Below are 14,989 nucleotides of genomic sequence, written 5' to 3' on the forward strand. Positions count from 1 at the left end.
AACTCTCTGTCCGTCCGTCTTTCTGTCTGTTTTTCTGTCTCTGTCCATCCATCAATCTATCGTCTGTCTGTCCGTCCGTCCATCAATCTATCGTCTGTCTGTCCGTCCGTCCAACAATCTATCGTCTGTCTGTCCGTCCGTCCAACAATCTGTCCGTCTGTCCGTCCATCATCTGTCTGTCTGTCCCTCCGTCTGTCCACCATCCATCCGTCCATCATCTATCTGTCTGTCAGTCCGTCTGTCTGTCCATCTGTCTCCGTCCGTCCATCTGTCTCTGTCCGTCCATCCATCAATCTATCATCTATCTGTCCGTCTCTCCGTCCGTCCATCATTGTCTTTCTGTCTGTCCGTCCATCTGTCTGTTTGTCCATCCATCTGTCTCCGTCCATCAATCTATCATCTAACTCTCTGTCCGTCCGTCTTTCTGTCTGTTTTTCTGTCTCTCTGTCCATCCATCAATCTATCATCTGTCTGTCCGTCTTTCTGTCTGTCTATCATCTGTCTGTCCGTCCGTCCATAAATCTATCATCTATCTGTCTGTCCCTACATCTGGCCACCATCCGTCCGTCCATCAATCTATCATCTATCTGTCTGTCCCTACATCTGGCCACCATCCGTCCGTCCATCAATCTATCATCTATCTGTCCATCTCTCCGTCCGTCCATCATCGTCTTTCTGTCTGTCCGTCCGTCTGTCTCCATCCATCAATCTATCATCTAACTCTGTCCGTCTGTCTTTCTGTCCGTTTTTCTGTCTGTCTGTCCGTCTTTCTATCTGTCTGTCCATCCATCCACTCCACAGATTTTAAGTTTTTCAGATTTTAAGTCACTGATTTTAAAATACCATTACATTCCCAGGTTTCCCATAACTGTGGGACCTCTAACTGACTCTAATATTCATGCACTGCTCTGCATTTGTGGTCATTGTGTTGCATTTAAGTAATGCATGATCTGAAGTGCCCGGTCTGACTTTGCTGACGTATGACACACGTTGTCCGCCGTATAATCCCATCCCAGTGAAAACCGGGCGAGCGCTTGTTAAACTCTGAATGAAGTTTCAGCGCAGCAGCGTGAGACAGGGACGAGTTCATGTTGCATCACTTTCATTTAATCCAACAAATGTCACGCGATGTTTTCAGATGCGAAACTTGAAAGCATTTTTACTCCTTAATAGAGGCATAGATTCGGTTTATTCTCTATTATAAAGTCACACGGATGCGCTGTCGTTCATCTCCATGACGAGTATCTACCGGGGAACTGATCAATATATTTCACCGGAGCGCGCGATGTCGGCTGTGTTTGTCGTTATGTGCTCTCTGTCGGTTCTGCGCGGCTCGGTTGCGACGGATTTACAAGAGTTCAACTGCAGCCGGGTTAAAGACTCGTTTACTTCAATGGGGTTCAGTGCTGCCGACGTGCCGACCAAGGAGATATCAGGTAACATTGATTTTAGGGTTTGCCACTTAAACACCGGGAACATTTAGTCAAAAGTGGTTTCGTATATTATTGTTACATTGGAATAATTTCTGTGAATTATATCCTTTAATATCATATATATATATACATACATTAACAGAACAATGCATTTTTCATGATTGGTTTAAATATTATAATTTTATTCAATCTATGAATCATAATATCTGTTGGCCAAAACAACCGGTTGATATTTGTTTATGCCATCTATAATTGCCTGTGCAATTTAATGGCAAGCTCCTATTGTGACAACTTACCCCATATGTGTCAGAATTGCCCTGCTCTGAATTAGTTCATAATTTCCTGCATAGAACAGGTTATTTATAAATGAACCCAAATATATGTGATAGAAAGATGGAAATGTTGTTTGTCTTCTGTATGGTGCAGTACTCAATATATCTGTTGCACCAATAACAGCTTAAAGACATAAATCCTATAATGTTCTTGTGCAAGTAGAGATGTATAGGCAATTATAGAATTGACTGTGTGCTAGTCCATGGTTGCATAAAGGGCATGCATTTTGATCATATCCCATAAGCATGAATCATTTCATATGGAACATTATTCAGCTTACGGAGACCACTTATAATATATTAGTAGGCTACAATTACATTTTTACTTTGATTAATTTATGATGACCAGTGGTGGGAAGAGTTCATACTGAATAAATAATTCACTTTAGTACAAGTAGAAGTACTGAGAAATATTATGACTGAAGTAATTCCATTACAAGTTACTTTATGAAAATTCTATTATATATTATATATTCGCTAACATTTTTAGAACAAAGACATTTTTGTTCTTGAAAGAAACTTATGCTTCCTTTCACCAAGGATGCATTAAATTGATTAAAAATACTGCCATACGTCATTAATTACAAGTTGTTGTTATTATTATTATTATTATTATTACAGTTTGAAATAATTGTTTTAAGTGGTGTTTATTCCATTGTTTCTTTACCTACATTTACATTTATGCATTTGGCAGATGCTTTTATCCAAAGCGACTTACAGTGCACTTATTACAGGGACAATCCCCCCCGGATCAACCTGGAGTTAAGTTTCTTACTCAAGGACACAATGGTGGTGGCTGTGGGGCTCGAACCAGCGACCTTCTGATTACCAGATTACCAGTTATGTGCTTAGACCACTACACCACCACCACTCCTGTGATGGCAAACACATTCTGTGTCACCTTTTCCTTACAAAAGCATTTTAAAGTGCTAATCTGGTACTCAGGAACATTTTCTTATTATTAGAACAATTGAGAATAGTTGCGCTCCATGCGGAAATCCCAATATATTGTTGGGGGGGTTCCCCCCATTTGCTGAGATATTGAGTTCTTTACATTTGCAAATCAAATTTTGGTTTTGAAAAATAGGCAAAACGAAACACATTTCTCCTGAAATGCAATTTTCTCCTTAAGTCTGTTGTTTTAGAGAGATGAAGGCTATTCCATGCAGGGGTTAAATTGGGCCGGTCCGGATCGGCGTTCCGGATCCTTTGATTCCAAAATGAAAAAAATTTGTCAATCAAGTTTGTCAATCAATTCCATTACTTTAATTCTCCGATGCGGTTTTTGTTTGATACATTTGACACTCTATATAGCGAGTGGACATGGTCAAAAGCATTTCAGGTTCATTGTGCTTCACTCTAGTCAGTTGTGGATGCTGGTAGAGGCGGAATACGAGAGCAGCATGAGGCAACGCGCCCCTGCATTCTGACGTGTCTCCCGCTCTCCGTTCTAAAGAAATCGCGTAATATGCAATCTTCCATCCACTGATATGCAGTAGTGATTTCACTTAGTTTTACTAAAAAGCTGTTTACACAAAGGGGGTTGAATCTGGAATCTGTCGCATTCAAAGTAACATCAGCACAGATCAAAACACAATGATTTTGATTGATTGAGCATTTAATTTTATTTAGTTTTTCTTTAAAAAAATAATAATAATGTTTTCTAGCAAATATACAGTGGGATTCACTTGTTCATGCTTGTTCATGCCACGGTGAAGAATTTTAAACTCTTTTATAATTTAATGCAAATGTTTTCATTGCACATGATATTATCAGGTAGTTGTCTAGAAGCTGTTTCCACTGCTACGAACAATGTGCATTTAGCCTTCTATCACACGCGAAGACTCCACATGGCACTACGTGTCCATGGTAACACACGCAGCAAGTCACGTGATAAGATGCATGGATTGACGTCTCAGACGCGGACGCAACTGAGAATCGTCCTCCACCACCCGGATTGAGGCGAGTCACTATGCCACCACGAGGACTTAGAGCACATTGGGAATTGGGCGTTCTAAATTGGGGAGAAAAAGGTGAAAAAAATAATAAATAATTTAAAAAACACATACTTAGTTATATAACTAATCACACTGAATTGGCACATTAAATTGACAACCATAATACACACACACACACACACACTTGAAAATTTTAATTGTTCAAACATGATTTCGTGTTTCAGAGGGGTATAAATATGAAGTAACACACAAGCCAAATTTGCACACTCATCTATCACAATGGGTGAGACCAAAGAGTTCTTGAGCTTCACAAAGTGGAAAATGGCTAAAAGAAATAGTCCAAGCATTGAAAATACACATTTCCACCATCAGGGCAATTAATAAGAAGTTCCAATCAACTGGAGATGTTCAGAATCGACCTGGAAGAGGATGCGTGTCTATATCGTCTCCAAGTACGGTGAGAGGGATGGTTTGAGTGGGCAAAGATTCTCCAAGGATCACAGCTGGAGAACTGCAAATATTAGTTTGGTCTTTGGGTCAGAAAGTCTCCAAAACTACATACAGTCAGACATAAGCTACATCACAGCAAGTTGTTTGGGAGGTTTTCAAGAAAAAAGCATCTGCTCTCATGCAACAACAAATTCAAGCGTCTTCAGATTGCCAGACATTACTGGAACTCCAAACGGGACCGGGTCCTATGGTCAGATGAAACGAATATAGAGCTTTTTGACAGCAAGCACCAGAGATGGGTTTGAGAGGTAGCCATATGGAAAAGTACATTATGCCCATGGTTAAATATGGTGGTGGATCTTAAACGTTGTGGGGCTGTTTTTATACCAGAGATCTTGGACATCTTGTTCAGATACATGGCATCATGGACTCTATCATATACCAACAGATAAAAAATCCAAAGCCAGGAAATTTGAAATGGGCCCTGGTTGGATCTTCCAGCAGTACAATGATCCAAAACACACATCAAAATCAACACAGATATGGTTCACTGACCACTAAATCAAGGTACTGCCATGGCAATCCCAGTCTCCTGACCTGAACCCCATAGAACACCAGTGGGGTGACCTGAAGAGGAGAGTCCACCGGTGTGGGCCTCTCAATTTGAAAGATCTGGAGATATTCTGTATGGAGGAATGGTCTCAGATCCCTTGACAGGTGTTCTCTAACTTCATTAGACATTATAGGAGAAGACTCAGAGCTGTTATATTGGCAAAACATTTTCACAGCCTTCTTTGCTCATATTTACAAAGGGTGCCAATATTTTTGGCCACAAATGTATACATATACAGTGTGTATATATATATATATAGATAGATAGATAGATGTAGATTTTGAATATGCATATTTTCGATTAGCTGAAAACAAGAGTAGTATTGACAACTTAATATTGCTTTGAGATATTGAACTCTAAAATATTTATTTTGACCGACAGAAGTTGAACTCCACACTGAACCATGTAACCCCTTGGAGTTGCAGTTCATTTCGAGGTGACACTGTCAACATTTCAGCCTGAAAACGTCTCTGTGCACAGAAATATAAATCAAACTTACAATAAACAGCATCTACTGTACAGGCTTGTCAACAGTGCTAAAAGTGCCTTCTGGTCCTGCGGCTCTCAACAACTCTCAGTCGTATATTTAAATCAATGTTACGAGGGCCTCGTCGCATACCGCACTCCTCCAGACACAACGCACCAATGACAGGCTGAATTATGTGCAAACAGTGTGACATTCACTTCTTGTGTATGAGCGTGGGTGTGTTTTCAGTTCTGTAAAACAGAAAAAACAACAAAAAAACTGATGTTGTAGGTGCTGCCCCGTCTGACATGTTCTCCTTGATTTGTGCTCATCTGGTGCTGGTCTAAGCTGGAACCTGTAATTTCTCGCCTCCGCGCCTCAGAGGTCAACCAAAAGACTGAAATAACCTTGTTGACATTTTGTGCCCTCCTTGACTCCATGGTCAGAGATAGAATTGCTGTTGAAGGATATGAGGTTTTAGGTTAGACGCATTCACTCTGACAAATCACTGGTAGGACCATCATTCATTAACAAGGTCACTTTCTGACAATATATCAATTTTAATTCAGACGTTATTTACTTACTCTGCCTGATGTGGTTCCAAACCCACACAAAGGATACATTTTTAGTGACGTCTTTCAAGGGAATTACACCGTAAGAGCTTCTGCAGCTCAACTGGTTACTTTTATGATACTTTCTAGTGTTGGGAAAGCTACTTTGAAACTGTAGCTTCCTAAACAACAAGCCACTTATAACTAAGTAATTTAGCTACAGATAAGCTACTCTTTATATATTTAAGATAAATCAGATATTTCATTCTGAAATCAGAAGTTCTGATTGCAATTCAATAATATCACATGGTATGTACGTATATATTTAATAAGGGTGACGTTCCCATGGTAACCATAGGTCAATCAAATCATAACATGGTTTCAGTGCCTCAAAAAGTGACGGTTACTACAATTACTATATTAAAACATGTTTAATTGTATCAAACCATTGTTTCACAAAACTTTAATTATTAGTTATTCCAAACATTCATAAATGGTTTGGGGGGCATGCTGAGTGACTCCAGCCAGGTCTCCTTAGCAACCAAATTGGCCCGGTTGCTAGGGAGGGTAGAGTCACATTGGGTAACCTCCTCGTGGTCACTATAATGTGGTTCTCGCTCTCGGTGGGGCGTGTGGTGAGTTGTGCGTGGATGCCGCAGAGAATAGCGTGAAGCCTCCACATGTGCTACGTCTCCATGGTAACGTGCACAACGAGTCACGTGATGAGATGCGCGGACTGACTGTCTCAGATACGGAGGCAACTGAGATTCATCTTCCGGCACCCGGATTGAGGCGAGTCACTACGCCACCACGAGGAATTTTGGGAACTGGGCGTTCCAAATAACTGAATTATCACATAGTATGTACGTATATATTTAATAAGGGTGACGTTCCCATGGTAACCATAGGTCAATCAAATCATAACATGGTTTCAGTGCCCCAAAAAGTGACAGTTACTACAATTACTATAGTAAAACATGTTTAATTGTATCAAACCCTAGTTTCAGAAGTCTTTAGGCAGCGTGAGGCTGAAGTGAATCAGTGAATCATTCTTGTGAACTAGTTAATTTACATGCACTGTCCAAAAGAACCAAACCACTAAAATGATTTGGTTTTCCCAGCAGTACCACAGAGACAGGACGGTTCAGGTGAGTGTCTTTGATTCATCAAAGTGTGCTCGATTCCTCCCTCGGCTCTGTTGCTACAGTGACAGTCTAATGTGACAAATGTAGCTTTTTGTGACTCTATAGAGCTCACTGAATAATGTAGCTTCTTCCTGGAATAGTTACATTATAACGAAAATAGCTGCTGTCACACTACTGAAAGAAAAGTCGTTTTGGGGCTTGACCGATGAGGTCACCTTGAATCGGTGCATAACGCTGCATAACTTTAATTGTTGTGTGAACTGTTCCTCTAAAACGACAGCATTTCAAGTCATTGGATCTGTTGCATTTAAATGAGAATTCTCATTGTATTTCCCTGTTTGAAATGATGTCAAACTTTTGTCTAGGAGAGGATTTGCACACGTGCACGTCACAGAGAACGTGCTGCAACACAGGAATGGTGGAGAACTTCATGCAGAGGAGCACGCGAGACTTCGAGAAGCTCATGGAGGACACGAGTGAAGACCTGAGGAACACCTTCATGACCAGACAGAAAAGGTTTGATGGTACGATTTGTTCATTAACATTCATTGACGTCTCAACGTACAAATGGGACAGTTATGGTATAAAAACTGCCATAGTTTATTTTTATTTTCATCCTAAATATTCTCTAAACTCGATGTGTCTGAATGCGGCTAATTTATTGTCTTTTTTTATAATCATGGTTGAAAGAAAGAAACATCTTATTTCATCTTTAGACTGGTCAGTTTCTCCTAATAAGAACATTTGCAAGTGAACCGTTGAGATTTATGAATGTTGTATTTTGGACTTTTAGCTCCATTTCTGTACTCGTGTCAGTTCACGAGTATTTTTGCAGAGTCAAGACCACCATGTTAAAGATTTACAGTAGCTCGCTATTTCAGTCGGGTCCCTTTCAGGAAATGTGCTAATGTTGACAATGTTCATATTATCATACTGTAAGGAAGCACCTTAACAAACGATACAAGTATCCCAATTTCTTCTACACACATTGCAAAAAGAGTGACTCCATCCTCAAATGGCTTACATTTTCAACGTCCCTCATTTGTGTTTGTTTTGTTTGTTTGCTTTTTGTTCATTGGGCCACATTCATGAAACGTTTCTAAATATATGAGTATTTTGCATGTAAATTGGGCCTTCCCGAGAACTTTCCGTTGGATCACAAATGCTTCGTACTCCTCAGATTTGTTAGTAAACCATGTGTGTGTTAGTTATTCCAAACATTCGTAAAGAGGGGGCGTTTGGGGGGGCCTGGGTATCTCAGCGAGTATTAAGCTGACTGTCACACCTGGAGTCGTGAGTTTGAATCCAGGGTGTGCTGAGTGACTCCAGCCAGGTCTCCTTAGCAACCAAATTGGCCCGGTTGCTAGGGAGGTTAGAGTCACATGGGGTAACCTCCTCGTGGTGGCTATAATGTGGTTCTCGCTCTCGGTGGGGTGCCTGTTGAGTTGTGCGTGGATGCCGCGGAGAATAGCACGAAGCCTCCACACGTGCTACGTCTCCATGGTAACGTGCACAACGAGTCACGTGATAAGATGCGCGGATTGACGGTCTCAGACGCGGAGGCAACTGAGATTCGTCCTCCGGCACCCGGATTGAGGCGAGTCACTACACCAACCCGAGGACTTTTGGGAATTGGGCGTTCCAAATTGGGGAGAAAAAAATAAGAGGGGGCGCGTCCAAGTTCATTCACAATTATCATAATCCACTCCCATGAAAACACCATATAGTGAGGCACCAGACTGGCTAGTAAATACTGTTAACATCTATGTGAAAAGTGGTTTGATATGAGTGTAAAGAACGAGAGGAGGATGTTCGCCACCATTAACCTTCTCTGGTTCAGTTCAGAGCATCGCCAGCATCCTTTGTGAAACTTCTCGAGTAAATCATGATGTAACAGTGATATACTTATAATCCAAAGAATCTTCAGAGAAATTAATAGAATACCTGAAGACAATCTTTGACCGAAACACTATGATATCACAGATTTGCAAGCTATACGACAATGTGTGGGCTTTTTATTAAATACTGGATATATATGGTATATATGGTTTTATCACTGTAACACAGTTAAAGGATGGGCAAGGAGGAGGAGAGAACAGGCTTGTCAACATAAATGATAATTTAATGAAAACTGAACTCAAACCAAAAGCACAAACATAAACACACATGACGGACATGCCCGTAATTCTCTCTCTCTCTAACCATCGTCACCAGCTGCCTTTATCCCTCGCGGGCCTCATCAGGCTGATTGGGGACCGGGCGCACGATATTCTGACCCGCCCCCGACCCCTCCGCTCCACACTCCTCCTGGCGTTATCTCAGGCCGGGGTGCCACCGGCATGATGTACCCCCATCCCTGGTGTATCTTGCGTCCCGCGTGGTCATCCCCGCCTTCCTCGCCCTGGGAGGAGACAGGAGGGGAAGACAACAACAACAACAAAATGGGCGAGGGAAAAGGCCAACACGGTGCGAAAGGGAGAGGGAGAGGAGAGAGAGAAAAAGCTCACTCACCGGTTCTCTGATGTACCGTTGCGTGGTCCTCGAGCACCCCTCCACACTCAGGCGGACGACAGCCGCTCCAACCCCGGGTGAACCGGAGTCAAACCTCCGACCCCCAGTGGGCAGAATGCCCCTCCACTTTTCTGGCAGCAAATGGGGACACTCCTCCTCCCCTGGCAGCAGCCCTACCGCTCCGGGTGGTCGGAGAGTTTCTTCCCTCCTCCACTCGCGGACTGCGGTGTTCCTCGACCCCTCCGCATCTCTGGGGATGGCAGGGCACTCCTCTGCCCCCGGCAGCGCCTCCCTCGCTCCAGACGGTCGGGGTATCCAGTCCCCACTTGCCCCGCAGACGGCGGCCGTTCCCCGCATCCGGGCGGTCGGGCTACTCCGTCACCCGGCAGATGGCAGCGGCGCTCCACTGGGTGGACGGCAGTGTCGAGGACTCTGCCACGGGCATCCCTCCTCCTTCCCGGGCTTTCGGCACCAATGTAAAACAGTTAAAGGATGGGCAAGGAGGAGGAGAGAACCGGCTTGTCAACATAAATGATAATTTAATGAAAACTGAACTCAAACCAAAAGCACAAACATAAACACACATGACGGACATGCCCGTAATTCTCTCTCTCTCGAACCATCGTCACCAGCTGCCTTTATCCCTCGCGCGCCTCGTCAGGCCGATTGGGGACCGGGCGCACGATATTCCGACCCGGCCCGCCCCCCTCCGCTCCACAATCACCATTAGCATTGACCACACGTGATCAACTGACATGATTTACCAATGCCTATATCATTTATTAGAGCCCATATCAAATCAAAAAATCTTTCCAACCAGTCACGTTAGAGGGCTAGATGCAAACTGCGTCTTTCCATGAACCGTTCACCCCATGTAAAGCACATCTGCTGGAAAAACAATAAGCAGAGATGCTAAAAAATGCTATATATGCATCAGAACGTCTTTACGAACGTAAATGTAGCTTTTGCACAATTAGCCAAACTGGTCTCATACAATCGTGTTACTATATCTTCGTTATCGCAAAATGCGCAATTTGTACATGTCTCATTTGAACACTAGAGGCGCTACAACAACAATGACTTTTATTGACTTTCACACAAATCACGAGTAAAACGTTGGATTATCAGTTCATAAACACTTACTTTTCACTCTGTTCCTCACACAATGCTGTCTTATGACATCTAAACACTTTTACTATAGCGAATGACTCGTTTAACGTTTGCATTGCATAACCAACAACATTTACAAGCTTGCTCGATTGTGTCATTTGTATTTAAGGTTAGATGCATATGGAGTTTTGATTATGATGGAATAACTTCATAAGCTTTGATGACAGGTGTCAGACATTCAGTGCCACCAAATAATTTCCCACATTCACACGCAGTCATTTTCAATCACATTTGCTCACACGGTAGAGACCTGTGTAGTGTTTTTACATTGTTGCATGATGTTTTTTCAGAAAACGCAAAAGGATGTTGAATGTTTGAAGGGGTACGCCACTGTAAAAAGTTTGGGAAGCACTGCTCTAAAGTGTAACTATAGATAAGGGAAGTCTTATAATGTTTTATAACTGTAGTTTTAATTATTTAAGAGAGGTTATAACTTATTATAAGGTTTATTACGAGACATTATGAATGCAGTGTATATAATGCCTCTGCAATGCATTATAAATATGGGCTTCATAAGTGTTACCGATATAGTTTTCTTATCAAAGACATTGCAAATAGTGTCACAGAGAAGCACATTTACTGTGTTGTGTACATGGTCAACATTGAAATAAACATTGTGTTTGTGAGCAGAACAGAAAATAATCCCTGCTGATTGCTTTGATGCATCACAGAGACGATAAAACGACTCGTCCAACACGAGTTCACAAAACGTTGCTTTCTCGGGATACTTTTGGTGAATTTTAACGAGCTCAAGAACTAAGATGCCATGACGACAGGATCGTGTATTGTTTCGGACTGGACAACAAGTTTGACCTTCTGCTGGGCAAAGCTGGACCTTTTTTTTTTTTGAATGAAAGTGATTGAACACATTTGTTGACATCTACCCTGTTCACTGTGCCATTGAGAATGCAAAGGTTGCATCATGCTGTGATGATCAGACGTTGTTTGTCTGTTACAATGTTACAACACTGTGCACAGAAATCAAATGAACGACCAGTGTGGTGATGATGATGGCATGGGCACAGAACATCATGAAGAACCGTTTAGCAGAACTAAGTAAAGAATTGTCTAGAAAGTGTCGTTCTCATACAGTCTGTTTCTGCAAGACGCTTCGATTGACTCAGAGCCCTAGCATAGATTCTACACCCTTGTTTTGCAAATTAAAATCTGACAAGAGTCGTAATTATCCATTGAGGTCACTGGAGGATAATTCCCAAGTCATATTGGGAAAACTGAGAAAAGTTTGGACGGTTACATCACAGGCTCTGCAATCCTCAGATTTATAGCGTGTGTTTAATGGCAATATGTTTCAATATACTTACAGTGGAAAGAAAAATGATGTGATCCCTTTGGAATTAGCTGGTTGTCTGTATTCATATGTTATAAAATGTGATCTCATCTTCATCTATGTCACAAGCATAGGCAAACTTAAGCTTAAGCTAAACAACTTTATTGAACACGTCCCATTAAACATTTACAGGGCTGTGGAAAAAGTATGTGAACCCCTAAGCTAATGACGTCAATAAAAGCTAATTAGAGTCTGGAGTTTGCAAACCTGGCATCCAGTTAATGAAATGAGACAGGAGGTGTGGGTTAGAGCTACTTTGACTTATAAAAAAAAACACTCTGAAACAATTTGAGTTTGCTATTTACTAGAAGCATCTGCTGACGTGGAAAGTGCCTCACAAAATAAATATCTCAGAAGACCTACTGAAAGGGAACACCGCAGAATGCCCAATGAGTTAAAAAATATCCCTAGAATGACAGATAAAGACTAGAAGGAATCATTGGAACTGGTTAGCATCTCTGTTCATGAGTCTACTATACAGACAACATTAAACGGGTATTGTCATGTATTACCCTGTCGTGTTTCACCTTGCTCCTTAGTTTTCACTTTTGTCCTTTATTTAACTCCATAGTCTCCTTGTTAGCGTTCGTGTTCACTGTCATTGTTCTCACCTGTGTCTTGTTTGTAATCATCCTGCCTTGTGTGTATATAACCCTGCCCGTTCCTCCATTACCTTGTGGTTTGTTAAATGTTGATGTTCGCTTCCATGCCCAAGTTCCTAGTTCCAGTGTTCCAGCGTTTTTGTGTTTTGCTTTCATTTTACCCATCGTGGTTGTTTTGTTTGCTCCTGTTGTGTCTGTTTATCAATAAACCCGCATTTGGATCCTCAACCTTTGTCAGCCTCCGTCCTCATTCGTAACAGGTATGGTGTCCATGGCAGGACATCCCGAAGGAGCTGCTGCTTTCCAACGAAACATTGATGCAGGCTTGAAGTTTGCCAAAGATCACCTTGACACTCCACAACGCTATGAAAAGGTTTTTGTGGACTGATGACGCTAAGGTTGAATTATTTGGGGAGAACTCGCAGCACTATGTATGGCATGAAAAGGGCACCGCATACCAACATGGAACATCATCCCAATGGTGAAGTACGGTGGAGGGGACATCATGATTTGGGGCTGATTTGGGGCCTGGATCACTCGCAATCATTGAGGGAAAAATGAATTCCCAATTTTATTAAGATATCCTACAGGATAATATCAGGGTGGCTGTGCACAGCTGAAGCTCAGTAGAAGTTGGGCGATTCAGCAGGATGATGACCCTAAACATCAAAGTAAATCCACTACAGAATGACTTCAAAAAAAGAAAATCCACCTTTTGTCCCAGTCAGATCCCAGAGCTTAACCCAATAGAGATGCTGTGGAATGACCTCTAGAGAACCGTTCACACCAGACATCCCCCAAATCAAATCAAATCACTTTATTGTCATACTACCATGTACACAAGTGCAACAGTAGGTGAAATTCTTGTTCTTGTTCTTGTTCTCATCCTAAGAGTATGTCCGAGCTGAAGCAGTTTTGTAAGGAGGAATGGTCCAAATTTCCTTCCGAACTTTGTGCTGGTCTAATCCGGAGCTACCGGAAACACTTGATTGAGGATATTTCTGCCAAAGGAGGATTGATCAGTTATTAAATCCAAGGGTTCACTTACTTTTTCCACATTAATAATGTGGAATTTCCATGCATTTAATTAACTGGATGCCAGGTTTGCCAACACCTGACTCTAATTAGCTTTTGTTGACGTCTTTACCCTAGGGGTTCACTTACTTTTTCCTGATGCACTGTGAATTATTAATGGGATGTGTTCGATATGAAAGATTATAATTGTCTGTGTGTTATCTTAAGCACATTGTGTTTGTCTACACTTTGATGAAGATGAGATCACAATTTATGACCAATTAATGCAGAAATCCAGCATATTCCAAAGGGCTCACATTAGAGCTGTCAGTATTAAATGGTAAATGGTCTGCACTTATATAGCGCCTTTTTAACCTTAACGGTATTCAAAGCACTTTACACTGTGACACATTCACCCATCCACACACACACACACCTACACCAATAAATATGCAATCTAGCCTGCCATTGGGAGCAACTTGGGGTTCTTCAACTTGCCCAAGGACACTTCGGCATGTGGAGTTGTGTGGGCCGGGATTCGAACCACCAATCCTGCGATTAGTGGCCGACCCGCTCTACCAACTGAGCCACAGCTAGATTAATATAATGGAGGATGACAGTTTAAGAGATTTAATGCCCATTGCTATAAATATGCAATCGATGTGGGGATTAGTTCTTTCAATTAGTCAACCTCCCAATTAGACTTTGCGAAATGTTTAATGTGACTTGAATTGGTGATATTAACCAGTAGCCATATCACCCTGCAGCTCTTGCCTGGTTGCCCACTATAGCCAAGCAGGGTTGTGCCTTGCCAGTACCAGGATGGGAGACCTCCTGGGGAAAACTACGGTTGCTGCTGGAGGAGGTATTAGGGAGGCCAGTAGGGGGTGCTCACCCTGTGGTCTGTGTGTCTTAATGTCCCAGTATAGTAATGGGGACACTATACTGTAAAAAGGCACCGTCTTTCGGATGAGACGTTAAACTGATGTCCTGAGTCTCTGTGGACATAAAATATTTTCACGTAAAGAGCAGGGGTGTAACCCTGGTGTTCTGGCCAATTTTCCCCATTATTTGGCTGTATCACTCTACTCTCTCCTCTCCACCAATAGCTGGTGTGTGGTGAGAGTACTGGTGCACTATGGCTGCTGTTGCATCATCCAGGTGGATGCTTCACACTGGTGGGGATTGAGAAGAGTCCCCCTATACTATGTAAAGTGCTTCGAGTGCCTAGAAAAGTGTTTATAAATGTTAGGAATGATATTATTATTCATTATATTTAAGTGCATTGTCTTTATATCGTGGAAGGCTTTGACTAGAAAATGTTAATAAAGCATAATATTGCTTCATATTATTTTGTTTTCTTTCCTAAGATGGAAATAAATGAATGTTGAGAAAA

At 41.9% G+C, this 14,989-nt stretch overlaps 1 protein-coding gene across 1 annotated transcript in view; it reads left to right on the forward strand.

Moving 5' to 3' along the window:
- The first annotated feature begins 1,028 nt into the window (after nucleotides 1-1,028).
- The window catches only part of LOC127655367 (glypican-6-like), a 56,980-nt gene continuing 43,019 nt past the window's right edge, over nucleotides 1,029-14,989 (forward strand). Inside the window, exons 1-2 of the mRNA XM_052143145.1 lie at nucleotides 1,029-1,436; nucleotides 7,314-7,472. Coding sequence (XP_051999105.1) covers nucleotides 1,235-1,436; nucleotides 7,314-7,472 — 361 coding nt within the window. The 5' untranslated portion in view covers nucleotides 1,029-1,234. The remainder of the gene's footprint in view (nucleotides 1,437-7,313; nucleotides 7,473-14,989) is intronic.

Source organism: Xyrauchen texanus, chromosome 14 (genome assembly GCF_025860055.1).
Source record: "Xyrauchen texanus isolate HMW12.3.18 chromosome 14, RBS_HiC_50CHRs, whole genome shotgun sequence".
Taxonomy (NCBI): Eukaryota; Metazoa; Chordata; class Actinopteri; order Cypriniformes; family Catostomidae; genus Xyrauchen; species Xyrauchen texanus.